At 46.0% G+C, this 27,179-nt stretch overlaps 1 protein-coding gene and 1 long non-coding RNA gene across 4 annotated transcripts in view; one reads left to right on the forward strand and one right to left on the reverse strand.

Moving 5' to 3' along the window:
- Positions 1 to 921: 921 nt before the first annotated feature.
- Positions 922 to 27,179, reverse strand: part of VIT (vitrin) — a 124,541-nt gene continuing 98,283 nt past the window's right edge. For both annotated transcript variants that reach the window (XM_086327460.1, XM_086327459.1), the window contains 4 exons: positions 16,349 to 16,452; positions 9,239 to 9,465; positions 6,311 to 6,824; positions 922 to 2,966 (listed from right to left, as the gene is read on the reverse strand). In XM_086327460.1, coding sequence (XP_086183586.1) covers positions 2,788 to 2,966; positions 6,311 to 6,824; positions 9,239 to 9,465; positions 16,349 to 16,452 — 1,024 coding nt within the window. In that variant the 3' untranslated portion in view covers positions 922 to 2,787. The remainder of the gene's footprint in view (positions 2,967 to 6,310; positions 6,825 to 9,238; positions 9,466 to 16,348; positions 16,453 to 27,179) is intronic.
- LOC147363514 (uncharacterized) lies at positions 3,923 to 16,567 on the forward strand. 2 transcript variants are annotated; one of them, XR_015137232.1, is made up of 4 exons: positions 3,923 to 4,048; positions 5,473 to 5,583; positions 9,286 to 9,528; positions 16,259 to 16,567. It is a non-coding gene; the product is annotated as an uncharacterized LOC147363514 (long non-coding RNA). The 2 variants fall into 2 exon arrangements; XR_015137231.1 differs by lacking the exon at positions 16,259 to 16,567 and having other exon boundaries at positions 9,286 to 9,544.

Here is a 27,179-nt window from a genome sequence, read left to right on the forward strand (position 1 = left end):
GAGTAAAGAGGCTTTTAAATGCAAGTCTCACATGGCACCCATCACCACCAGGACGCTTGTCTCCACCGGATCTGTGCAAACCCAGACCTGACCCAGCCCCAACAACACCACAGCCTCCCCACTCCTCTTGGCTGCCAAGAGGCCCCCCGGGCCTTCTTGCCTGCTCTTACCTGAAGTCTGGTTCTCTTCCTCCACCTCCTGAGACAAGGCTACTTGTGCTGTCTCACCCCACATGTCTCAGGCCTGGAGTCAGGACAGGTCTGCTCCCAGCCCCCTTGAATCTGGCCTCAGCCCTCCTGCCTTGTCACTGTGGTCCTCTCCCAACCTCCTGGGCTCCTCTGCCCTCCCTGGGCACATGTGAGCTTGGCTCACTGCTTCTCTCTCCATCCTGACCCGTCACCATCTCTTGAGACTTGAACATCCACATGGACAATTCTAACAACCCTGTGATCTCTGAGGGCCTCAACAGCCTCACTTCTGGTGGTCCACACAGCATATACTCAAGTATGTGACAACATATCAACAATGGACCTGTCTGAAGAGGTTTCTTTTATCTTCAAAATTATGATACCTATAGGTAGGGTGATGGCACCCCACTCCAGTACTCTTGCCTGGAGAATCCCATGGACGGAGGAGCCTGGTGGGCTGCAGCCCATGGGGTCGCTAAGAGTCGGACACGACTGCACGACTTCACTTTCACTTTTCACTTTGATGCATTGGAGAAGGAAATGGCAACCCACTCCAGTGTTCTTGCCTGGAGAATCCCAGGGACGGGGAAGCCTGTTGGGCTGCCGTCTATGGGGTCACACAGAGTCGGACACGACTGAGGTGACTTAGCAGCAGCAGCAGCAGCATAGGTAGGGTGACCATATAACTTATTTTTCAAACTGGTACAGTAAATGAAAGAGAACACCAAAATAATTAAGTTATATCATTTTTGGAAATATTTACTTATTGATGACAAATTGGTTTTCATATTAAAGCCTCTGTAAAATAATTATATTCCAAATCTGTTTTCCAAAGTAAGACTTCTCTTAAAAAAAATTAACTTGTGTACATTGAAGCAACATTGAAAAAAACTTTATATCAATTATCTGCACATTCAAAATAATAGGCAGAATAATCGCCCCTAGTACTTATGTCCTGTAATTAGTTTCCTAACTAAATCTGGCACTGGTATCTTAATGAAGAATTTCCTTTTTGAAGCTAGTTGTCATATTTGAAGTTTTTGAACAAACCTGTCTGCAATTGCTTTTGAAGTAAAATTTATGGTTAATAAATTTGAAATCATTGACACCTTTCTCAGTAGACCACAACATTTTTAATTGCCAATAACCCCTCAGGTATCGAGAGATTGGTAAATTCTGCACAAATTCTATTAAATGGATATTATTTCTGATTCAAAATTTCTTACATAAATATTTTGCCCCAAGTATTAATACAGGTACTATCTTTTGGCCTATATTCAGAGTACCATTCTCCAAAATACATTTTTACAGAATATAACTTGTCAAGTAGGGTATAGCTATTTAGAATGCTTCTGAATGCTCCCTATCGCATATGTAATTTCATATCGTAATGAATAAGTCTTGGAAGTAAAAAGTGGGGTTCAGTCAAACCCAGGCCAGCTTATTTGAATGGAATTATTAATAGTAGTATCTAGTTAACATATGAAATATACAAGATGAATGTTAAACTAAATGGGACCCAGAACAGCAGGCATATAAACAGGGACTCTCCCAGGTAACAGCTCTAACACTGACCCTCCGAGGCAGCTTGTAGTTCTTCATCCTGGCAGCACATCCTCAGTATCATCAGAGAGCTCGTCAGACCTGTCAGTGATCCGGCTTTCGTCCCAAAGACTCAGCTTTCATAGATTGGGATGGGACCTGGGAATGAGCGTTTTACTCTAAAATGATTCTAACAAGCAGCTTGGGCTGAGAGCGGCTGTACCAGCCTGATGCCCTGCTTCCAAAGCCAGGTCACTTGAAGGGTGGGGGGCTCAAGATGGAGGGGATTTATGTATACATATAGCAGATTCACTTCGTTGTACAGCAGAAACCAACACAGCATTGTAAAGCAAGTATACACCAATAAAAAAAAAGAATATGGGAAAAAAAAGCCAAATGAGTGTGGTCCTCCAGGGCCATTCCCCAACTACTCCATACACTGCAGGAACACAGTGATTCCCACAATTGAGAAGACGAAGGTAAACCAGGGGCAGCCGTGCTGTGCCACACTGTCCCTGCACCCACATGGGCGCGCTGTCACCTCGAGCCAGGGGACGGCGCAGGGCAGGTGCTCTGGGGCATGATTGGGGGTGGCCCTGCCACAACCCTGTGACCACTGCCCAGAACACAGAGTGATTGCATGAAATCCTTTCAAACATTTAATAACCGACTCCTATATTGTTGTGACAAAAATGAAACTTGTGGAGAGTTAACAGATTTCTGACTGGACATAAAGATGTTAAAAATCTCACAAAAGCTCTAAGTAAGCCTATGGTAAGTGCTTTGTTCTAGTCTCAATATTTATTTTAAAAACAATTCTCAAAATGTAAAATGCCCAGCATTCCCAAAGCAAGGTATCTTTTTGGCTCACCCTACAAATTAATGATCATCTTTCTAACTCCAAGTATGAAAAACCACCCTAGCAAAGAAAAATAACAAGACGTGGTTTGCAAGCCCTGCCTTCCTGGCTGTCCCACATGTGCCCCGAAAAGTGTTGGGGGTCATCCCAGAGTCAGTCGGGAGAGCAGCTTTTGCTGGTGCTTGGCCTGCTCTGAACTCAGTTCCGAGGCTGTGAGTTGAACTCTGTGCAGATGTTCTGAATGACCTTGGGGACCACTTTGTAGAGGTTGTCAAATTCATCCACGAAGAAGGCGTGGTCCCTGGCAGGGTGAGTGGCGACGATGTCCAGCTCATCCTGGGCAGCCCACGCCACACCTATGGCATAGGTGATCACGCCTGTGGGGACAGAAGGTGGATGAAGTGAATGTCCCCAAGGAAAAGTGTGGCCATCCACCCTTGCCTTCCTGCCACTCTGTTGGCCATTGTGCTTGAATGCAACCAAATCCAAAATCAGAAATGTGCCCAAAGCATGAACATGTGCTGCATGCCAGCAGCAGTGAAACTGATATAATTGTTCTCTCACAGGGGTTTACCATCCTTTGGAGAAAAAAACAACAACAAAACAGAAGAATGGAGTCAATCCATGATAAGAATTTCATGAGGAACAGCAAGGGAATGGTATCTGGGACAAGCGAAACTTGGGTGCCCTGCAGATTATACCCCATGCCACACACCTGCTCTGTGTGTAGAGTCACGCAAAACTGAGTCTTAACCGCCTCAAAAACCAGTTCAAGATCTTTTAAATGTAAGTGAAATGACGGGTAGTCAAATCCACCTGCCTTCACTAATCAAGATTGTTTTAAGACTTGCATGTCCTGCAAGTGGCTCATAGCCACAACAATAAGATGTTTGCCTGAGTTGTTCTCCAGAAACTTGGAATCAGCTGAGCTGAGACTCAGCTGTGTCTAGTTCAGCTGAGCTGGTTAAGACTGGATAGGACCACTGACCCCCCAACCTGGCATGCGTGAATGCCCACTTAGTGGCCTTTAGAACACATGCAGAGGCCTGTAGCTTAGTTCTGCCTGCACAGAACAATTCCATATCTTTTCCTCCCCACCACTCAGATGCCCCACTCCTTTGCTATCCTGTAAAGCCCTGAGCCCCTTGCCTTTGGGGAGGTAGACTTGTGACTGGTTCTCCTGCCTGCCTTGTGGATAAGCCCTCTCTTTGCTGCAAACCTTGGCCAAAAAACAAAACAAAACCAGTGGAGCTGAATCACTTTTGGCTTGAGGGTGACTTTATAAGCCATAGGCTCCAACAGTGAGGATTTCCAGAGCAGGAAAACATGCACAAGGACCTGGAGAGCTGGCGACCCAGCATCTGCTCCATCACCACAGAAAAGTTAAGTGTTTACAGATAAAGAAGGAGCTAACAGTGCTGACTGCTGCAGGGGCATCACTGGAGATGAAAGGGAAAAGGTATCCACTGAATTCAGAAGAAACATAAGATGCCGTAGCTTGTAGAGAGAAGTGTCCAGGGAGTCAAAGCCAAAGAAACCAAGTGAATTGCTGTGAGCTGAGATTGAAAGAGAAATGAAGATAAAGAGGAGGCAGGTGGTAACGAGCCAGAACATGGGGTCAAAGGGAATTATTTCCCTCTTTAAGAAGGGAGGGACTGGAGTGTGTCTAGATACAAAGGGGAATGAACATAGTAGGATTAAAGGGTTTGGGCTGTAACCATGGACTGAGATGCCTCAGGGAGAAGAGGAATTCAGAGAGCAGGCATCTGTCCTTAGTGGGGCGGCAGACTGCCCGGAGTGTGCTTCTTGACTGGGGCAGGTGCTGACCTATTCCCATGCCCACTCCAGGCTGACCAGGGTGGGATAAGCAAGATGGCCATGAGATGGCGGGCAGAGCCTGGGGAGGGGCTTCTGCCCAGGCTCCAATCCCCCGCCTCCCCGCCACCCGCAGGGCCATGGCTTTCTCTAGCATCTTCTGGGTTCCCTTTCCTGCTGATGGGAGCGCCGTCCACACCACAGGTGGTTCTGGGCTAAGCTCTTCTCCTATTGTGGCTCATTAAGCTGCCAGGTCCTTTTCTCACCTTTCCAGTGTCTTTTCTCTGAACATTATCCACATTGGGAAAAGTCAGGGTTGGGCTTTAAAAATGCTGCCAAGTGGTCACAGGAAGAGTTTAGCTGCAGAACAGGGCTTAGACCCACTAAGATCTTGTTTCTATTCACAGATGGAAGGGCTGCCCTCTCCCACCCCCGGCCCAAGTAAAGACAACAAGACCAATATTAGAGATTTAGCTTTTCACATCCTGCAGTCCAACCTTACGGTAGAGGTCTTTCTACTGGCAATTCTGATAGATGGTCCCCCAGCCTTGGCTTGGACACCCTCGGGGACACCCCAGTGCTCATGGCTTCCATGTCACTTGCATCTGTTGGCCCTTGTTGTTTAAAGATACCCAGAACATGATAGCCCTGACAGTGCCTGGGACATCATCCTAGGTCTTCACTTTCTCCTGACCAGTGGGTCAAGGATACCCTCTGGGTGAGGCTTAAGGAGAGGCATCGAGAAAAATGAGTAAGAGGAGCTGAACACAAGCTGGGGATGGACGCTCTTGGGCTTGTCACCAAGAGTTGCCCCACCTGGCTCTGCCCACTCACTTTGGAACTTTGGGCAGTTTGCTTCTGAACCATAAACCATCCTTACTCTGCTGACAGGAGCCCACAGGGCCTTGTGACTGCTGGCATGTGGACCACCTGCCATCCCACCGTTATGAGTGCTCCCTACGGGGCAAATCACTGGGAAGACCGTCTGAACCTGGTGTCTGGTTACTTTTCCAGAAGCCAGAAATATTGGTTCCTGAAGGCTTATTTTTATATCCCTCCTTGTTTCAGAAAGGATTAAAAGCAGCTTTAAAGAATATGGGAAATCCTGCAAACAAACTCAAATTAAATGGAGGCAGAGACTTAGTGCATACACACACACGAAAACTTCCCGCACAATAGGTAAGTCTTGTTCACCAGTACTTACCGCAGGTTTTTGGTTCACTGATGACTCCGTTTACTTTTATTGTCATTACTAGTATTACTGTCACTAGGGGTTTTCTCAGGTTGTTTGTATTGTCCTTGTATTTTATGGCACTTTTCTAAACAAGGATTATATATAGATTTTGTCCAAAAGGCATTACATATGACTGATTTTTTGAACACTTACAAAAAAACGTTTTGCTCATTTTTCATGGTTTTAAACTTCCTGTTGTCCTCTTTCAAATTTCATATGGAAATATCTCTTTAAATACTTTGAATGAAAATTTCTTTGAGGTCTCCCGCCCCAAAACCTCCAATATCTGGTTAGCAATTGCTTATATGATAGTATTATACTTCTGTTTTAAAACATCCATTTTCTTCAAGTTTCTAACACAATTTTGTGGTCTTCAGGGGAGATTAGAGTGAGGAGTCAAATTCCTCTTTAATGCATCACGTGTCGGTGAGTGTGGGACATAAAGAAGAGGGGTAGCGTCCGCAGGCCTTGATGCTGTGGAAACTACCCTCGTGTCCTTGCCTGACCCTTCTTCACTACCCAGAGGGCCCTGTGGTGTTGAACTACACCCTAATGCCCTAGGGTTGTGAACATTTTATTAGGTTTAGACAAAACCGGTGCCCAGAGAAACAACCCATCAAGGCCCAGAGGTCTGCTCAGCCCCAGACTGGTCAGCAAGAGCAGCTCACTTACCCTTGTGATGGGCAAGCATGGCCGGTATCCGGATGTCGTCATAGGACCTCCCGTCGGTGATGAGTATCATTAGCTTCCTCTTGTTGGGCTTGGACTTCTTGAAGAGCTGCTCCAGGGCATAGTGGATGGCAGCTCCTGTGCTGGTCCCTCCACTCCAGTAGCCCACCCTCTTGATGGCATTGAGGACATCAGATTTGGTGCTGTACTCATCGAACCCAAACTCCAGCCGCTGCTCGTAGGTGTATTGCATGGCCCCAATCCGCGTGTCCGTGTCTGAAATCTCAAACTCCCTGCTGAGGTTGGCCACAAACTGGAGGACAGTGCGGAAGTTGCTGGTCCCCACACTGCTGGAGCCGTCGATGACGAAGCCGATGTCGGCCGAGTTTAAGCAGGTCTTGCTGCAGGCCAGTCGGTCGGTGTCACAGACCCGCTTCACCAGCGGCTGCACAGTCTTGTGGAGGCTGAACCAGTTCTGCACGGTGAGCGAGTAGAAGCCGTTGGTTCTGCACACAGCCTGGAAGACAGGGGCAGGCCACCCGCCAGGTCAGGGGTCTCAACCTCCAATGGATCACCATGACTGGCCACCTAAGGCCTCTGTCCATCTCGGTTCACCCAGTCAGGTGCTCTCAGGGCAGAGGCCCCTCTGGTTATCTCTGACCCATTCCCCCACCCTCAGCCAGGTCTCTGCTTTCATGGAGAACCATCAGTCAAGCAAATCCACCGGGAGAGGGGAATTTCTGGTTTAAGCTTCATATTTATGCCCCTCCAGGCCCCTTGGTTTGTACTGGCAGCTAGCCATAAGGCTGGCATTGGTGGGCACCAACCCATGAGGATTAAAGAAAGCTTTTGTTCTGATTGGGAAAACAAAAGGCACACAGGAGAGGAAGCTTAAGAACTGGTTAGAGGGCAGACCTGCATCCAGCAAGAAGGGGGTTCCACATCTGTGTCCGGCACCCAACTAGATGTTCTTAACATCATTTCACTACCCACCCTCTGCCCACCTTAACCCTACAGGGTGGAATTCTAACCCACTTGTCATGAAGGAACAAACTGAGGGCCAGTTGTGAAGTGACATCCTTGAGGTCACAACTCAAATCTCTCTGCCCTCAGAACCCCAGCTCTGTCCCCTGGACAACCCTGCCTCCAGGCAAATGAATGTTTACTTGTGCCCAAGCATGTTCCAGAAAAAACTCAAGGTGCCTGCAAATACACATTGAGCAACCTGGTTGGTGTGCTCCTGGAAGTGACCATTTCCCTTGCCATTGCCTCTCAAGAGGTCACAGAGAGAATCACAGACCTGCTGGCTGCTGTTGAAGGTGTATAATTAAAACATTATTTGAAAACAAGAAATGACTTTAAAATGTCCTGGGAAATGTACTTTAATTGGTTTGTAAAAACTTAATGGGGTTCACAAAACTTTCCATGGCTTAGGTGCCATATGAGATGGGTGTCGAGGCTGAGTTGAATTCTAGCCAATGGATGGGGGGCAAGGATCCCCACCAGGCAGTCTGAGTGAGTCATAACAGGAGAGAGCGTGGTGCTGGCATGGGCAGGACACTGGGTGGCTGGAGCTAGGGAGCTGGGTTAAGACCACCCTCCAGAAAACCTCAGGAGTAACAGTGAATGGAGAAGGATTTTGAGCAAGGACCCTGTGGGACTGGGAAAAAGCATGAGATGCATTGTGAAATCTAAACTGGGGAGATCCAAAAGGGAGAAAGAAGACATGTAAAGTATCAATACTCGCTTGAACCGGGGAGGTGGCACTGGGCATGGGAAAGACTGGGCAGATGTGAGCGACATGACATGGGAGCTGACAAGTTGTTCTGGCGTAACTCCGGGTGTCTGGGACAGCTGTGGGGCCAATGCACAGTCCGGAGGAAGAAGGAATTTGAGTGGGAAAGATGAGGCACTTGGCATGTTGCGTGTAGGATTTAAGGTTCTTCAGGTCATCAGGTGGAGACTAGTCTATCAGCTTGAAACAGATGGCTACTGAGCTCCAGAGAAAGCACGGCGGGAGACAATGTGTTACTGCCTGTGAGTGAAGGCTGAAGCTGTGGCCCTGGGAGAGGGTCTGGAGGGAGAAAAACTAGTGAGCACAGAGGAGAGAGCCAAGGAAGTCTATGCTTCAGGTACAAGACAGAAAAGAGGAGGGAGCAAGTGAAGTAAGAACCACACTGTCCTAGAGGTTAAGGGAGGCGAGAATGATGACGAAGTGCAGGATCTGTGCAGGGAGCTGAGCCCCAGTAGATCTGGAGACAGGCTGCTAACACTGGGGGCATCCCCCCTCCTGTCCTCCTCCTCTCCTTTTTAAACCTGGGGTCCTGTCTCTGGAGAAAGGTTTATGTGGGGTCTACCATATAAAGCATACACAAAGTGAGCTGCACTGGGGGAATAGGCCTAGATTCCCATCTGTCCTGCCTCCGTGTCCTGTTGGGCATCTCTGCGGAACTCAGGGGCAGCTGAGTTTGAAAGCCTGCGCTCCCTGATGTGGTTTAGTACCTTTCCTTGTCTTGTCTGTCAGATTAGTTGACTTGTGGTACATGTGCGCCCATGTGTGTGCTTGTGTGAAGACTTGCTGGGCTGCCCAGTTTGAGGTCCCTTGGGGCTATGAGAGGCACTCAGGGGAGCCTCTGATGTGAGGCTTTGGGGACCCTGCTCCTCCCAAGGTGCTGATGCCAGACCTCAGTTCACCAGGTACGTGGTGGCTTGTTGGGTGTTGCTTTGAGAGGGTAACTCCAGGTTCCAGACTCACCAGTCTCTCACTGGAGGCCCTCCTGCCTAGAAACGAGCTTAACATCCATTTGAAAAACACAGGAGACACAGCCTGGATGGCTGCTACAGCTGTGTGAAGTGGAGGGCGTTCTTTTATTGGATGGGTTTCCCACTTGCATACCTTACTTAGAAGGCATACCTTGTTGGCAAACGTACCTTGTTTGCAAAGTTGGGCTCCAGCATGTACTGCTTCTCATTTTCAGAGGCACCTTCAATGGTGATGAAGAAAATGTTGATGCCTGACTCTCTCGCCAACCTTGAGGCCTCCTCCACCTTGTCCGTGGGCCAGCCGTCCACCATCACCACGGCCACGTTGGGGGCACCACCTCTGTTTCCATTAAATTTGGAAAAGAAGTTCTTGGTCACAAAGGAGATGGCCCGGCCTGGAAGGAAAAGAAAACTCTTGCTTGGAGTGATTATGGAACAGATGAGAGCAGCATAAAGAGGTGCAGAAAAATATCCATTCCCTCCCTCGTTGGCTTGTTTTCTTTTTTTAATCATGTTAACTAGCTTTGGGTGTACAGTTCAGTAGTATTAAGTACATTCACAATATTATGGAACCTATAGCACTAGCCATTTCCCTCCCCAGCTTCATTTTGAGCTTCAACTTCTAATTTCCTCTTGTTTTAAAAAGGTTTTATACCATTTGCAGTAACATGGAGGGACTTAGAAATTATCATGCTAAGTGAAGTCAGTCTGACAGAGAAAGACAAATATTCTTTGATAACACATATGTGGAATCTGAAAATTAGTATAACTGACTGTATATACAAAATAGAAACAGACTCATAGAAAACAAACACATGGTTACCAAGGAAGAAATGGGGGGGGGGATAAATTAGGAGTACTGGGTTAACAGATGCAAATTACTATACATAAAACAGATAACACCAAAGATTTACTGTAAAACACAGAGAACAATATTCAATATCTTGTAATAACCCCTAATGGAAAATAATCTGAAAAAAAAAGAATCACTTTGCTGTACACCTGAACCTAACACAATACTGTAAATGAACAATACTTCAATTTTAAAAATTAAAAAAGAATAAAAAGTTTTTGAGACCAGCATGCAGGTGAGAAAAGCTTTTCATGGGAACAATAGTGTCCGTTCTCTGCCTGGGTGCTGGAGCTGACCTCAGTAAGCCCCTGAGCCATTTCCAAAAGTGTGGGGTAGCCTTCTCCTTGGGCTTTGAGGGCTTGCGGTGAACCCGACGCTCCAGGTGTGGAAGGGTGTATTCTGGATTCAATGGAATCTTGTGTCATTTCCGCTAGAGGCACAGGTCTGGCTGGCCTGGAAGGCACCACACCCACTAAGAACTGAGAGATGTGTTCTACCTGGCTACGCTTTCTACTGGCCATGTGGGCCTGGATAGGTCACTCCAGACTGCTGGGCCTAGGTTTCCATGATGACAGCCTGCCTCAACTGAGAGCAGCAGTTGGGAGGGATGACGTAGCTTCCCAGCATACCTTTCTCAAGCATATACTTCACATTTGTCTAGGGCCTCAGGAGAGTTTTGGAATCAAGGAGGGTGAGAAACTATACCAGTTTTCTGGGACTTTCCCAGGTTTAGCACTGAAAGTCCCATATGCCCTTGGGGAAACTGGGATGACTGATAGCCCCAAAGGGAGGGCTCTTAACCTGGCCTCTGTGGACCCTTGGGCACTGGGGGTGAGTATCCACAAATCCCTGGAATTTATACACAGTATTTTGTATCTAGAGCCAAAGCAAAAATAATACCCAATTGTGGATGGGACTGGTGATAGAAGCAGGGTCCGATGCTGTAAAGAGCCATATTGCATAGGAACCTGGAATGTTATATTCACGAATCAAGGCAAATTGGAAGTGGTCAAACAGGAGATGGTAAGAGTGAACATCGACATTCTAGCAATCAGTGAACTAAGATGGACTGGAATGGGGGAATTTAACTCAGATGACTATTATATCTACTACTGTGGGCAGGAATCCCTTAGAAGAAATGGAGTAGCCATCATAGTCAACAAGAGTCTAAAATGTAGTACTTGGTTGCAATCTCAAAAATGACAGAATGATCTCTGTTCGTTTCCGAGGCAAACCATTCAATATCACAGTAATCCAAGTCTATGCCCCGACCACTAATGCTGAAGAAGCTGAAGTCGAATGGTTCTATGAAGACCTACAAGACCTTTTAGAACTAACGCCCAAAAAAGATGTCCTTTTCATTATAGGGGACTTGAATGCAAAAGTAGGAAGTCGTGAAACACCTGGAGTAACAGGCAAATTTGGCCTTGGAATACAGAATGAAGCAGGGCAAAGGCTAATAGAGTTTTGCCAAGAGAATGCACTGGTCATAGCAAACACCCTCTTCCAACAACACAAGAGAAGACTCTACACATGGACATCAGCAGATGGCCAACACTGAAATCAGATTGATTATATTCTTTGCAGCCAAAGATGGAGAAGCTCATTACAGGCAGCAAAAACAAGACCTGGAGCTGACTGTGGCTCAGATCACGAACTCCTTATTGCCAAATTCAGACTTAATTGAAGAAAGTAGGGAAAACCACTAGAGTATTCAGGTATGACCTAAATCAAATCCCATATGCTTATACAGTGGAAGTGAGAAATAGATTTAAGGGACTTGATCTGATAGACAGAGTGCCTGATGAACTATGGACAGAGGTTCGTGACATTGTACAGGAGATAGGGAGCAAGACCATCCCCAAGAAAAAGAAATGCAAAAAAGCAAAATGGCTGTCTGAAGAAGCCTTACAAATAGCTGTGAAAAGAAGAGAAGCGAAAAGCAAAGGAGAAAAGGAAAGATATACCCATTTGAATGCAGAGTTCCAAAGAATAGCAAGGAGAGATAAGAAAGCCTTCCTCAGTGATCAATGCAAAGAAATAGAGGAAAACAACAGAATGGGAAAGACTAGAGATCTCTTCAAGAAAATTAGAGATACCAAGGGAATATTTCATGCAAAGATGGGCTCAATAAAAGACAGAAATGGTATGGACCTAACAGAAGAAGAAGACATTAAGAAGAAGTGGCAAGAATACACAGAAGAACTGTACAAAAAAGATCTTCATGATCCAGATAATCACGATGGTTTGATCACTTACCTAGAGCCAGACATCCTAGAATGTGAAGTCAAGTGGGCCTTAGGAGGCAACACTACAAACAAAACTAGTGGAGGTGATGGAATTCCAGTTGAGCTCTTTCAAATCCTAAAGGATGATGCTGTGAAAGTGCTGCATTCAATATGCCAGCAAATTTGGAAAACTCAGCAGTGGCCACAGGACTGGAAAAGGTCAGTTTTCATTCCAATCCCAAAGAAGGGCAATGCCAAAGAATGCTCAAACTACTGCACAATTGCACTCATCTCACACGCTAGTAAAGTAATGCTCAAAATTCTCCTAGCCAGTCTTCAGCAATATGTGAACCAAGAACTTCCAGATGTTCAAGCTGGTTTTAGAAAAGGCAGAGGAACCAGAGATCAAATTGCCAACATCCGCTGGATCATGGAAAAAGCAAGAGAGTTCCAGAAAAACACCTATTTCTGCTTTATTGACTATGCCAAAGCCTTTGACTGTGTGGATCACAATAACGTGTGGAAACTTCTTCAAGAGATGGGAATACCAGACCACCTGACCTGCCTTTTGAGAAACCTGTATGCAGATCAGGAAGCAACAGTTAGAACTGGACATGGAACAACAGACTGGTTCCAAATAGGAAAAGGAGTACAAGGCTGTATATTGTCACCCTGCTTATTTAACTTATATGCAGAGTACAAGATGAGAAATGCTGGGCTGGAAGAAGCACAGGCTGGAATCAAGATTGCCCGTAGAAATATCAATAACCTCAGATATGCAGATGACACCACCATTATGGCAGAATGTGAAGAAGAACTAATGAGCCTCTTGATGAAAGTGAAAGAGGAGAGTGAAAAAGTTGGCTTAAAGCTCAACATTCAGAAAACTATTAAGATCATGGCTCTGGTCCCATCACTTCATGGCAAATAGATGGGTAAACAGTGGAAACAGTGGCTGACTTTATTCTTGAGGGCTCCAAAATCACTGCAGATGGTGACTGAAGCCATGAAATTAAAAGACACTTACTTTGTTGGAAGAAAAGTTATGACCAACCTAGACAGCATATTAAAAAGCAGAGACATTACTTTGTCAACAAAGGTCCATCTAGTCAAGGCTATGGGTTTTCCAGTGGTCATGTATGGATGTGAGAGTTGGACTGTGAAGAAAGCTGAGCACTGAAGAATTGATGCTTTTGAACTGTGGTGTTGGAGAAGACTCTTGAGAGTCCCTTGGACTGCAAGGAGATCCAACCAATCCATCCTAAAGGAGATCAGTCCTGGGTGTTCATTGATGTTGAAGCTGAAACTCCAATACTTTGGCCACCTGATGTGAAGAGCTGACTCATTTGAAAAGATCCTGATGCTGGGAAAGATTGATAGCAGGAGAAGAAGGGGATGACAGAGGATGAGGTGGTTGGATGGCATCACCGACTCAATGGACATGGGTTTGGGTAGACTCTTGGAGTTGGTGATAGACAGGGAGGCGTGGCGTGCTGCGGTCCATGGGGTTGCAAAGAGTCGGACACGACTGAGTGACTGAACTGAAATGAACTGAATTTTGTGTATATGAGTATTTAGGCACAAAAGCCATAGCTTTCAAAGGGATCCTCAATCTAAATAAGAGTTAAGAGCTACCTTCTTAAGACATTAGGGTTATAACATTATACTCAAGGCTTCTTTGGTTTTGACCAGCATCCTGGCTTCACTGACTAGTACAATCTTATCTGTCAAATGAAAGGATCAAATGGTTACATTCTCAGTTGCTAGAGAAGTGTCTTGGAGAACCCATGTGAGCTGGCTGTGTGAAAACCTCAGAGAACTGCATTAACAGCCAGAGCTGATTTCCTTCAAGGCCCAAGGCACCCAGCAGTCCCCTCTGGTTTACTGTTAGCTGCCTGTAGACAGAGCACAGGGAGCCCTCAGAAGATCACCTTGACCTCACCCAGTCTTAAATCTGGAGGCCACAGTCAATTTGCACTCAATACGTGTTCCATTAGCCTTCTAGTGTGTCTTGAAAGCAGAGGCTAGAAATCTGAAAATTGCATTGTTGAGATTTCCTTGCAGCTGGAGTTCTGGATGTGTTTTAGTTTCATGAAATGATATGCACATGAGGTTTAGAAGATGAACATGGGGTAGAGGTTGTACTTTTGATTCTGCTATTTCTGTAGCCAAGTCTGTAGAATGTTTGACTTTTCCAGGGTAGTGTTAGCAGAGGTGCCTATGATTAGTGACCAGCCTCCTTGGTGTTGAGAAGGTAGGGTGCAAAGCATGTATTTTGTGGCTGTGAATGGAGCAAGCAAGGCATGTTTTTGAAGCTGGCAGTTGTAGCAGAAGTTTCCCAATCAGCATGGCTTCCTGGCTGAAGCAGATTCCTAAAGAGGCTGCAGTGGTAGAATTGAGAAAGCAATTTTCTGGTCTTGGAAGAGGCATGGCTCCTTGGAGGTCCTGGATCAGCAGGAAGCCTTTGGAAGCCATCTTTGAAAACAGCCTAGAGTACGTTTCTTCTAATTCTCAAAACCATTTCATACCCTGAAATAAATCCCTTTCTGCTTAAATCAGCTGGAATGGGTTCTGTTCTCTAAACTCAAACCCCCATCAGTACAGGGCAGATATAGAACATGTTACCTACTGAAAAAACATATACTGATTTTATTAAGACACCTCTCTAACCCCATCAAGGACATAGGATGTCTTCTGAAGTTTTAGAGTTTTACTCCTGATACCTTACTGGAATCTCAGAGATCGAAGTATCAAATTGAAAACAAATCAGACATCAACTCTATCATGTTTGTGATGAGGCAATATCCGATTTGGTGTCTCAGATCCCAGGGACTTGGATGGTGTTTATTTAGAATTGTTCAGAGATCAAAGGCTCTTCATTTGCTAGATACCAATGCACTGGTTTAAATAGATGTACATTAAAGTGGGGAGGGAAGTAATAAATCAGATGTACTGTAATTTTGAAGAAGCTCCTTCAAAGATAGCTGTATTTCCTGTGCACATTCCATGGCAAGCAATGTGGCTCACATCTCCATTTCCCTGGACTGTGATGGTCCAGACAGGGCCCCCCAGGAGTGGGCAGTCCTCCCAGTGCCCCAAATGCAGACTGTACCCCATCAGGCTCCTCTGTCCATGGAATTCTCCAGGCAAGAATACCGGAGTGGTTAGCCATTCTTTTCTCCAGGGGATCTTCCTCACCCAGGAATCGAACCTAAGTCTCCCACATTGCAGGCAGATTCTTTACCTCTGTGCCACCAGGGAAGCCCAAAATCAGACTACCATTTATAAATTGGTATACTGGCATGGGCTCACTAGTGACCTTTGAACTTGGTTAGTGTGAAACTACTTCTAATTCCTACTCACCTCTGGGGAACTGATAAAATGGAGTTTTTGCACCTGCCCCACTAAAGACTAGATTTTGACCTTGGGATTTTGGTGCCCCACTCCCACTCCACCCCATCACCACCAGGAAGGCTCAGATGTCAGGAGACACAGCTGGAAACAAAGACCATGTCTCTGCATGGTTATCACTGTAACAGGAGCTGATTAGAGAAAGATTCCCAAGGAGCACTGTGAAGCTTCCTGAATGGAGCCAGCTACAGATTTGATTTATTTTTAAATTTTATTTATTTATTTATTATTTGGCTGTGCTGAGTCTTCGTTGCTGCCTAGGCTATTCTCTAGCTGTGCTCGGGCTTCTCATCGTAGTGGGTTCTCTTGCTGCAGAGCATGGGCTCTAGGCACGGGCTCCATAGTTGTGGCACACAGGCTCAGCTGTGGACTCAACCCATGTCTCCCGCATTGGAAGGCACATTCTTTACCACTGAGCCACCAGGGAAGCCCAAATTTTGTTTTCATTAAAAATTTCTTTTTCACGAAACACAAAGATAGTTGATGACTTGTAGACCTGTAATGGTAGTCGTAACAGTAGTCCTGCTTGTCCTAAAGAAAACTGCTATCCTGAGGAAACAGGCCTGCTAAGAACTCTCCAGCATGAGTGTAATAATGATTTTTGCCCCCAGTCCACAGTAATGCTTTAGGAAAGATACAGATATTCTGTGAGTCATTTCTTAATGGATTATTTGGATTTTTCCTTTTTCTATCTAGGATGCTAGCAGACGACCACATAGAAGGAGAACCATAGTAGCAAGAAGGTCTGAATCCGAATTGGACATTAGACAGACATTAGACATGTACCTGCATTAGACAACCCTCCTCTCTGAGAAATCTTCTCTATGGCTGCCTTCACGTCCTGGGAATTCATGTGAGTCTTGAGATTAAATTGGGTAGCAGGATTGTCTCTGAAGATTCAGAACAAGAAGTAAAAATTAGCAGGAAAATTATTACCCTTGGAGCAAAGCAGAAATCAGAGTTGTTTTATATACAAATAGAATGGAAGCTGCTTTGAAACCTTAAGCTGGTGTTATACAATGCCCCAAAGAACTGCTGGTGAGACGGGAGGACTGGGTCCTCGGCAGGGTGTGTAGAAAAAAACTGGTTCATTTCAGGGCTCACGAGGTGTGCGTTCTGGTTTTAACTGTGCTGTTTCCTACCTTCGTGACCTTGGGAAGTCATCTGACTTCTCTGGGCCTCAGTTTCCTCATCGAGATAAAAATAAAGACCATCGTGTTCATGTTGCTAAAGAGCAGGACTGTTGTCAAGTGGGATTTTGCAAACATCAGGATGTCCCCAGGCTGCCCCAGACCCTCCTATCCAGGAAGAGAGTCTCAGTTGATAGCCCCTTGCCCCTCACCCCACCCCGGTACCCCAGCACTGGAACTGCATGTCAACGGTTGCGTCAAGGAGAACCCATGGTTTTGTCTTTCTCATTCTGTGACTCCTGTGACTTCGTGAGAGTATTCAAATCTTACCTGGAAGGTCAACATCTATTTTACTAAAGCCTGACAAAGGTTAGCTGGAGAGGAGTTAGAGTGAATTCAGTGGAGAAACAGAAGGAGAGCCCTTCTCTAGAAAGGAGTCTTTTTCTTTAGGTAACAGGCTTGGGAGCTGCTGAGCAGGGAGGGAGTGTGGAATCTTTCATCATCATGTAGATGGTGTGCCGGCAGGGACGAGGGCTCTGTGGGATGGATGTGAGTGGTCACACCCAGGATGAAGTGGGGATGTGTGGTGAAATCCCATCTCCCGAAGCACTGATGGTCCGTCCCTGGCAGGACCTCATGCAGGTGCAACCTTTAAGGTCACACGGGGCCCTGAACTCCAAAAGAACCTGTGCTTGCTTCAGTGCTCTTCCGTACCTGCTCCATCAAACCACCCACATCCCCTTCTGCAGTCCTTCTTCTGACTCATCAAGTCATCCCCACAGTATGCATTCTTGATACCCTCTGATAATGTCCTCATCAAATACCAGGTCCTGTCAGATCAACCTCTCAAATATCTCTTGTGACTCTCGCATCCTTTCACCCCCCCACCCCCCGCCCACTCAAGTTTGGACTTGGATCTTCTTTTTCCTGAACTATTCCTACAGCCTCCTATCTGGTCTTCCTGCACCACAGTGGACTGTCCAGAGGATGTCTTACCCCACAGGTGCTAAGAGCCTGTCAGAGGTGGATTAACCTGCATGCTAATGATACCTCTTCATATTTGTAATTTTGGGTTCTTTTTCCAAAAAGAATCCCCAAACTATATAAGCTTCAGAGTCCCCAAAGCCTGGATCTACCTTTGGTAACCAAAGAATATGAACTTTTCAGGGGCTGAAAAAAAAAAATCAAAACAACAACAAAGTATCATTAGCTACAAAACAGAAATTTGCAAAATTGATATTGACAATAATAACTATGTATTTGTCTACCAAACATAATGTTCTAGACACCCCATTAACTATAAAAATTTTAACTCTTAGAACTCTAATTACATTCGAAAATGATTGGGGGACTAGATTTTTCTCACTTTGAAAGATTTCCTGAGTGTGTCTGACAATTGTGAAGAAATCATAGCTGACCATAAATTGTGTTGCTCATAGACAAATAATTTCAAAAGCAAAAACATAGATTTTTCTTAAGTTTTTACAGAAAAAAGATTAAATGTGGAAGCTAGTCACCTAGTCATATCTATACTGATCCCCCAGAGCCCTGTTCATGAGGCTGTCTGAATGTTGATAACTTTGTAGAGTGATGGATCACCCATTTCCCATATTACATCTACTGTCAGGCCTTGTTATCCGCAGTAGTTATGTTCTATAAAGTTGTTGCAAACATCACGGTAGCAGGTTGCTGAGCCATTGTTCCTAGGGAAAATAGAGGGTTGGATTCCTGTGGGCCTCTGGTCATATTTTCATCAATAGGTCAGCATATAAACTTGTTTTAATGTATGTTTCTGTTTCAAGGTGCCCAATTTAATGTTTCTTACAGTAATTAATTATATGCACATTTTCTGTATCATGAAACACTAGCCGAAAGGGTTTAACGTTTTAAACCTGACCCTGGGTCATGCTGCGTAGATTTGTTTTGGCTCTCAGCTTCATAATGGCTATCCATCGTACTTAAAAAAAAAGTAGTCATCATTTTATGAATTCGTAAGTTCAGCCACTTTTCCATTAGTTATTTTAGCAGTTTCTGGAGCAGATTCACATACAGATAAATGAATTTCCTTTTTCTTTTTTTTGCTGAATATATTGGATCATCAGTTCATTAACATTGAACTCATGACCAACAGCATAGGTTGCCTGAAGGAAATTTATCTAACATTTGCAGTTTCTCCTGAAGCACGTCACAGCCTTCTTGTGCTGAGAACACTGGATGGCACTTCAGCGCTATACTTAGGGCCATTAAAATTATGAAATCATCAATGAATAGCTGGAAAGTGTGGTGCTAAGTAGACTGTGAAAAGGACACTTGTTTACAGCACGAGTTGGAACAAGGCAGAGCATTGCCTTGTTTGACCTCAGCGGGGGATGTTGTATGCCTCCTTCCTTCTCAGTGCACATCCGCAGATGACTGTCAAAGTACCAGGAGTGTAGACTTTGGAGATGCAGGCACATTTTAGCAAGTAGGTGAATTTGCAGATATGGAACACCCAAATCATGAAGGTTGACTATAACCTATTTGAGAATAAGCGCTATGTTCAGTATTTCCTCTCCCTGGTGCTTAGCATACAGCAGGTAATAGAGAATTATGGAAAGGAGGGAAGGAGGGGGGAATCTCAAATGTCCTTTCCTCTCTTAGACCATCCTGGGTAGAAGTGAACACCCCCCTCTGAGCCCCACACTCATCACTCTCTCCCCCTGTTACATCCTGGAGGTGGATGAATCTATCTTCAGAAGCAGACAGATGAGCTATTCATATACCCAATGAATAGATGCTTTTCATTTTATTTAATGTTGTTTCTGTTAAAAATATCACCTCCCTCACTAGCTGGTAAAGTCCCAAAGAACAGAATCTCTATCACAGTTATTTATTTATTTTTAATGAATTGAAAGGTTGGATCAGAAGACTGCTGAAACTCTTTCCAATTGCTAAAATTACCATTAGGAGCAAAACCGCAGAGCTCATCCACCAAGGGACTAACAGGCAAATATAATCAAACCACTTAGATGAATTTTACATTAGTATGCCCTGCAAATGGCATAGCGCTTAGAGCGTGGTAAACACTCAATAAATCTTTGTTAAAATGTAATGTAATTAAATTATAGGAATGAATGATAAGTCGCTAACCTGCAGACTCTGACCACTCTCAGTTTCAGAGCGCATGGGTGTATATGTCCTTTTTGGGGACTTGTGGCCCTACACCTTTACCTGGTTCCTTTTTCAGAGCTGAAGATTACTTAAAAAGTTCAAAGAGATATGCCACTATATTTTTATGTAAGCAATATTTTAATTTGTAATTTTGTTAGAAGATCTCATCAAGGGAAAACACATTTGTTTCCCTCAGTGGATATTAAGGATTTCCTTTGAAAGTAAGAGAAGAAAATAAAGAGGTTTATAGCACAAGAAGAAAACATCAAATTGTTTTATGTTTGAAAGAGGAGTTAAGACTAATAAAGAGAAATGACAGGGAGCCAGCATTTGACTGTTCACAGAAAGGACTAATTCATGCAATAGGAAAGGACTATCTTGCAAGTGTGTGAGAAGAATGAATGCCCGTTGGAGGTGGCGCAAGTGATTCCAAGGGAGGCTGGAGCCTGGGGGCAGAGCGCTGGATGGTGCGTCAGTATTCCCAGATCTCCCTGATGACAAGCCTTCCTTGAGGCACCCTGTTAAACTCCACAGGTTTAATCAGGTCTCCCCGAGGCAGAAACTCAGTATGTCTGGGCTGGGGATTTTTTTAAACAAGCTGATCCAGGTGAATCTCATCCTCGGGAAAGTTTGGGGAGCCCTGGATTTTAGAGGACTTCTGAGGCCCTTTCAGTCCTAAGGTTCCCATTTGGTTAAATTCCTTGTCTATTGATTCACCCCAGTCACATGGAGTGAGCCTCTCAAATGAATTTTGATGCAGTAGAAACACATTAACTAATCATAGTCCCTTTAGAAAGAACATTTGAAAACTGTTTCCTCCAAGGCATCATCACTTTAAGGTTACAATAGAATAACCTGATTATCCTTCAGTTCAATCGCTCAGTCATGTCCAACTCCTTGCAACCCCATGGACTGCAGAATGCCAGGCTTCCCTGTCCATTACCAACTCCCAGAACTTGCTCAAACATGTCCATTGAGTCAGTGATGCCATCCAGCCATCTCATCCTCTGTCGTCCCCTTCTCCTCCTGCCTTCCATCTTTCCCAGCATCAGGGTCTTTTCTAATGAGTCAGTTCTTTACATCAGGTGGCCAAAGTATTGGAGCTTCAGCATCAGTCCTGCCAATGAATATTCAGGACTGATTTCCTTTAGGATTGACTGGTTTGATTTCCTTGCAGTCCAAGGGACTCTCAAGAGTCTTCTTCAACACCACAGTTCAAAAGCATCAATTCTTCAGCGCTCAGCTTTCTTTATGGTCCATCTCTCATATCCATACATGACTACTGGAAAAACCATAGCTTTGACTAGATGGACCTTTGTCAGCAAAGTAATCTCTCTGCTTTTTTAATATGCTGTCTAGGTTAGTCATAGCTTTTCTTCCAAGGAGCAAGCGTCTTTTAATTTCATAGTTGCAGTCACCATCTGCAGTGATTTTGGAGCCCCCCAAAATAAAGTCTCTTACTGTTTGCATTGTTTTCCCATCTATTTGCCAATGAAGTGATGGGACTGGATGCCATGATCTTCGTTCTCTGAATGTTGAGTTTTAAGCCAGCTTTTCACCCTCCTCTTTCACTTTCATCAAGAGGCTCTTTAGTTCCTCTTCGCTTTCTGTGATAAGGGTGGTGCCATCTGAGTATCTGAGGTTATTGATATTGCTCCCGGCAATCTTGATTTCAGGTTGTGCTTCATCCAGCCTGGCATTTCACATGATGTACTCTGCATATAAGTTAAATAAGTAGGGTGACAATATATAGCCTTGACATACTCCTTTCCCAATTTGGAATCAGTCTGTTGTTCCATGTCTGGTTCTAAATGTTGCTTCTTGACCTGCATACAGATTTCTCAGGAGGCAGGTCAGGTGGTCTGGTATTCCCATCTCTTTAAGATTTTTGACAGTTGGTTGTGATCCACACAGTCAAAGGCTTTAGTGTAGTCAATGAAGCAGAAGTAGATGTTTTTCTGGAATTCTCTTGCTTTTACGATGATCCAGCAGATGTTGGCGATTTGATTTCTGGTTCCTCTGCCTTCTCTAAATCCAGCTTGAACATCTAGAATTTCTCAGTTCACGTACTGTTGGAGCCCAGCTCATTCTATTGACTATCCTTAGCCTTTTAATTTTCTTAATGCTAAAAGTGTGATGCTAAAAGTGTGATGATTTCTGGAGTTAGTCACTGAGTTGAACCACGCCTGTGAACTCAGGAGGATGTTCCGGGGTAACCCTGGTTGCCTAAGGTGGCAGTAGGTTGGGTGACGGACTTGTCCCTTGAGGGCATTACTCAGCTCAGAGTGAAATGATTCTGTCTCTCCCCTTAAAGGACTGAGCAGCTATGGTCAATGCAGGGGCCCAGGCCAACCTGCTGAGGGACTTAGCACAACTAGCCCCTTTTGAAAGGACACTGGCCTTTCTCACATTTCCTAGGGTCAGAGATTTGGAGCAGAGTCTTATAATCAAATTTTGTGTTTAGAGGAGTATTTGTGTGTGTGTGTGTGTGTAATTAGCAACAATAATTCCACCCACCACCAAAAAAATAGAAAGTTAACCTGCAAGCATCTTCCTGCTGGAGGAAACATGGGTGTGTACTCTGCTGATCTGAGAACTACTCTAGAGCCAGGAGGCTCTCCAGCTTGCTGTCTGTTATACTGCCCGGCTTGATAAGTGCAGGGACATAGAAGGTCTTGACAACAGACAGTGTCTGGTGCTTCCCAAACCCAGTTGTGCATCCGGTCACCTGGGATCTTTTAAAAATATGGATTCTGTGGATTGGATGTGAGGCCTGAGGTTCTGCCTTTCTCACAGCCTCATGAGAGGCTGTGTCTCACGCACATGACACTGTGTATCATGTGTGAGTGGCAGTGTCTTCACAGGGGAGAATGGCTTTAGATGATCCAAGCACATTACCGTTATCGTGTGCTTTATTTCTAATCTGATGCCACCGCTGATCTGACAGGAAGGAGTGGTCCATGGCCCGGAGGTTGGGGACCTCTGTCTTAGAGAATGCTGTAAGAATCAAGAACATAAGCAGTGGGGCTGCCAGTGATATGGGGAACGCGGGAAAATAAATAAATCTGCAGAAGGTGCGAGAAAGGCAGAGAGGAAGGAGAATGGAGCTCCTGAAGCCCTAGGCTGGTGACCTGGGGGGGAGACGGGAGGGTCCTGGGGCACAGGGGTCACCAGATAACAGCACCCCCCAGTTTGGTTTGGGCATTGGGATTTTTCAGTGTTCCCCAAGTAGTTCTAATGTGCACAAGAGTGGCCGTCTGCTTCTCTAGCAGAATGGTCCAAGGATCTAGGGAGAATAATCTCAGCATGGCATGGATGGGGGGCCCCCAGAGAAGCCCTGGTGATGTGCAATGCAGGGTCAAGGAGAACCCATCCAAGGAGAGAGGGCATGAGACAAGGGCAGTCTTTGTTTCCTCTGTCCCCCTGGAAGAACTGTGTGGTGGGAACAGAAAAGCATCAGATCCTTGTGTAAACTGTATTCCCAGCTCAGTCAGCCTTGAGTGTGTGTCCCTGAGGCGTGCGGCTCAGAGTTCACCTGCCTTGAAAGAAGAGGGGTCTAGAGGTCTTTGCAAGTGCCCCTAGGCCCTGGAGAGCCCTTCCGGGGAGACAGGCAGCTGTTCTGGGTCCTGTCGCTTCCTCTACAGGCAGTGTAGACGGAGGGCTCGAGGAGTGGACGGGGCAGGGGTTGGAGAGACCCGAGCTCTGCCAGGTGCCACCCTCTTTCCAGGGAAGCCAAGCTGTCCCTTCCCCTCCCTGGGGGTTAGTGATTCTCACCTTGGCTACAGATTAACATACTAGCTTCTGGGTATTTGCCAAATTCCAGGTTAATAGGTCTGAGATAGCACCCAGGCATCAGCATTTCTAAAAGCTCCCCTGGTGATGTCAGGACCAGGCAGCCCCTTCCTGTCCTGGGGTCCTGTGGTGCCAAGCATCTCCCAGGCCCCCTCCTGTGGGGGCTCGTACCCCAAACCCTCTCACACCTTTGTGCAAACTCAAGAAAACGTGACAGAAGGGTCCTCCTTGCCAGGTGTAGCAGTTGCCTATTTCTATTGCAAACTTAGTGACCGAACCAACACACTCACCAGTTTACAGCTCTGGAGGTCAGCAGCCCGAGGGGGCTCTCCCCAGCAGAGCCACGCTCCCTTTCAAAGGCTCTCGGAGACCATCATTGCCTGGTCTTTTCCAGCACGTGTTTCTTGATTAGTGTCCCTCTCCTCCACCTTCAGAGCCAGCCGTCGCATCTTTCTGAGCCTCTTCCATAGTCACATCTCCCTCAATGGATAATAGCTGGGAAGGGTTCTCTGCTTTTAAGCACCCAAGTGACTAGACTGGGACACCTGGGCATCCAGGACAGTCTCCCGTCTCAGGGTCCTTGACTTTAATCACAGCTCCAAGCCCCTCCGGCTCTGATGGAATATCTTGGTGGGGGCTCCGCGCTGGACCTAATGAGTATAACATCGGGTTTTGAACACGCAGCAGCCATCTGCTCAGTCGGTCTTGGCTGTGAGGCTCATTCTGTTTACATTTCTGTTTCCCTCTCAAGTTGCATGAAAAAAGGGCCAAAATGTTTCTTATAATAGAGATTTCTGCTTCTGATACATTGCTGGAAATGATAGGTTTATGAAGCCAGTTTTTGCTGTTTCATGGGAAACCAGTGAATTGATTCCACACAGCCAGGAAGGTTGTTGCCTCAGTGAGTTATCACAGCCGTGGATTCCAGGGAGTCAGACGTGGGGAGCTTCACAGCCATTATTCTGCCCATCGCACCATACCCAACCCCTGGTTTCTTCTCCTGACTCTGGATGCCCCACACTGGACGGCTCAGCCGGTCCACGGGAGCCTCTGAGCTCCCTGCTTTGGGGGGCAGGAAGGGAGGCTCAACTGAATGTGACTGAGGGTGTTCAGTCTGGGCTGAGTTGGGTGGGCTGAGAAGTAAAGTAAGGAAATGCAGCCCAACTTTGAGCTAAAACACAGGACACCTGTCAGAGAACCATGGGCAAAGAAAAGGATTTCATTTTGAAATGAAGAACAACCAATATTTTGCTTTATTCGATAGCTTGTTTTCCAGTGTTGGTACCCTTGGGTAGATTACAAAGTTCAGAAGAACATGTACAATTCTGTTCCATTTGTACTGAAACTGGGGATGAAGACAACATTATATTGAAGGTCCAGAGGGTATTCAGCACCCGTGGATCCAGGCAGCAGCTAAAATGTAACCTGCTTGGCTTCACTGTTCAGTTTGCTACAGTTCACCGAATAGCTACTTGTCTGGCCATTCTTTCTTCTAGCCTCTTAGTGTTCCCATTGGTCTTAAGCGCAACCACAAGCCTGTTGGCTGCTTAATTCTAAAATGAGACCAAGTGTGCAAAATGAGGGCTTGGTCCTTGGCCTTTTCTTCAACAGGGTCTCAGTCCTCAGTTTGGTGGAAAACTTCAATCATCAGGAGCTTTCTTGGCAGAGAAGCAAAATCTTTGAAGTCAATTTGGTTTCACATCTTAGAGATTAACCCAAGATTTAATATCTGTCTTCTCCCTAGTGGCCAAGCATTAGCTGTGTGTTTTTAGGGAAGTCACTCAGCCTCTCTGGGTCTGTATCGAATGTGGACTCTTACTGGAGGTGCGTGATGACTGTGGAAGGAACGCTGTGGTTGCTGAAAGGTTAACGCGATCTTGGGTTCCAAGCCTCTGCGTGTGCAGAGAGGGGATGTGGGAGACCGAGAAGGTTGGCACCACCCGGGCTGAAGAGCTCCCCCTGGCCTGGACCAGAAGCAGGAACCCAGCCAGTGAAAGGAGAAGTTACAGAAAGGGGCAGAAGCCATGAGCCTGGCAGGGGATGATGCTGGGCCACTGGGGGGAAGGACAGAGGACAAGCAGAGAGCCGAGGAGATGCAGGAAAGAAAGAGGGAGGGGACCAGTGACCTGCCAATCCTGTGACATCACTCTCCTTTCACCTGCTTGCCTGGGCTGGTTTCTGTCTCCTGTACCCAAAGTATCTCTGTGTAGGATGCTTAGGGACCAGCAGGCAGAACAAGCTCTGCATTTTGTTCATCAGGCCATTGTTCTGCTTCTCATATTTTTATTTCTTATTTGCCTTCTGTTTCGTGTTCATAGTATGAGGCTTCTAAATCCCTCAAAAGTCTAAGTTCTGCCTCAGCTCTACGGAAAGCCAAGCGAAAGAATGTTCTGGGGGAATCTTTCACGTGGACCCGGGCAGCGCTGATGGGGGTGAGAAACCCGAGAGGAGGAATAGGGAGCTCCGAGTCCTCCCACCTCTGCCAGCTCCTTCCCAGCCTACGCCTCACCTTGGGAGCTTGTTCCTGGCGGGGTGGGCATTCCTTTTAGAGCCTGTTTCCTTACTGTAACATGAGGAGGTGGAAGCACGAGCTTTCTAGGGCCCCCACTGCACTGCGATTCTGAGAGAATGGGGCTGATCCCCAGTGACGGGTCGTGACATGAGTACTAGAATCCAGTGAGAACCCAAAGGGCCAGAAAGGGGACCAGTTTCCTAGCCAGCCAAACACTGGTGAGCCTCTTCCAGAAACACTGACTTCAGATCTGCGTCGACCTCTGCCCCTCACCATTCCCTGCCCCCCACGCTCCGCCTCTGCACACTAAGACCATTTGCTGGAGAAAGAATGGACGGGAGAGCCGGGGCAGATATAAAAGCATTTTCAGCTTTTACTTCTGGGTGCATGGATTTCCCCTTCAGCCTCATTACGCCCTCCTGGCGCTTTTCTCCAGCTGATTTTGTTCCCCGACGGACGTATAACCTCTGTGCGGCCATTGTTTCCTTGCTCATCACTCACACACCTATTCAGAACCCGAAGCTGGAAGGGAGAGGAAGCGCTTCCAATGGGTTCGCCCAACGTCCATTGATTGGCTGTCTTCTTAGTACAGAGCCAGTCACTGAATTACAGAACATCTGGGCTGGCAGAGCCCTAATAAATCAGCTGCTCCGCCTGCCCCGGACGTCACCGATGGCAGCTCTTACCTGGAGAGGCTAAGTGACTTGCCTAAGGTCACCCAGTGGAGCAAAGGCTTGAATCCCAGTGAATTCAAGACGTCCTGTTACCAGTTCCTTGTGCTTTCCACCCCACCCTGAGGCCGAAGATGATCGATCGGCTTGTGTGAGCAGAAAGTGAAGGAAAACAGACACATTTCCCTTAAGGGCTTTAAATTAATAAGGATCCGGGATGGGAAAAAAGGACAAACAGCAAAGGTATTTTTAGAAAGTGACATTGGAAAGCGTGGAGATAGACTCTTCCCTGTAAATGGTGATGACGTTAAGAACACAGTGGGAGAAAATGTTATTTTGAGAGGAAGAAGCCTTTATTGAAT

This window comes from Bos grunniens, chromosome 11 (assembly GCF_055505025.1).
Source record: "Bos grunniens cultivar Pamir isolate PY7600 chromosome 11, Bosgru_T2T1.0, whole genome shotgun sequence".
In the NCBI taxonomy this organism is placed as follows: domain Eukaryota; kingdom Metazoa; phylum Chordata; class Mammalia; order Artiodactyla; family Bovidae; genus Bos; species Bos grunniens.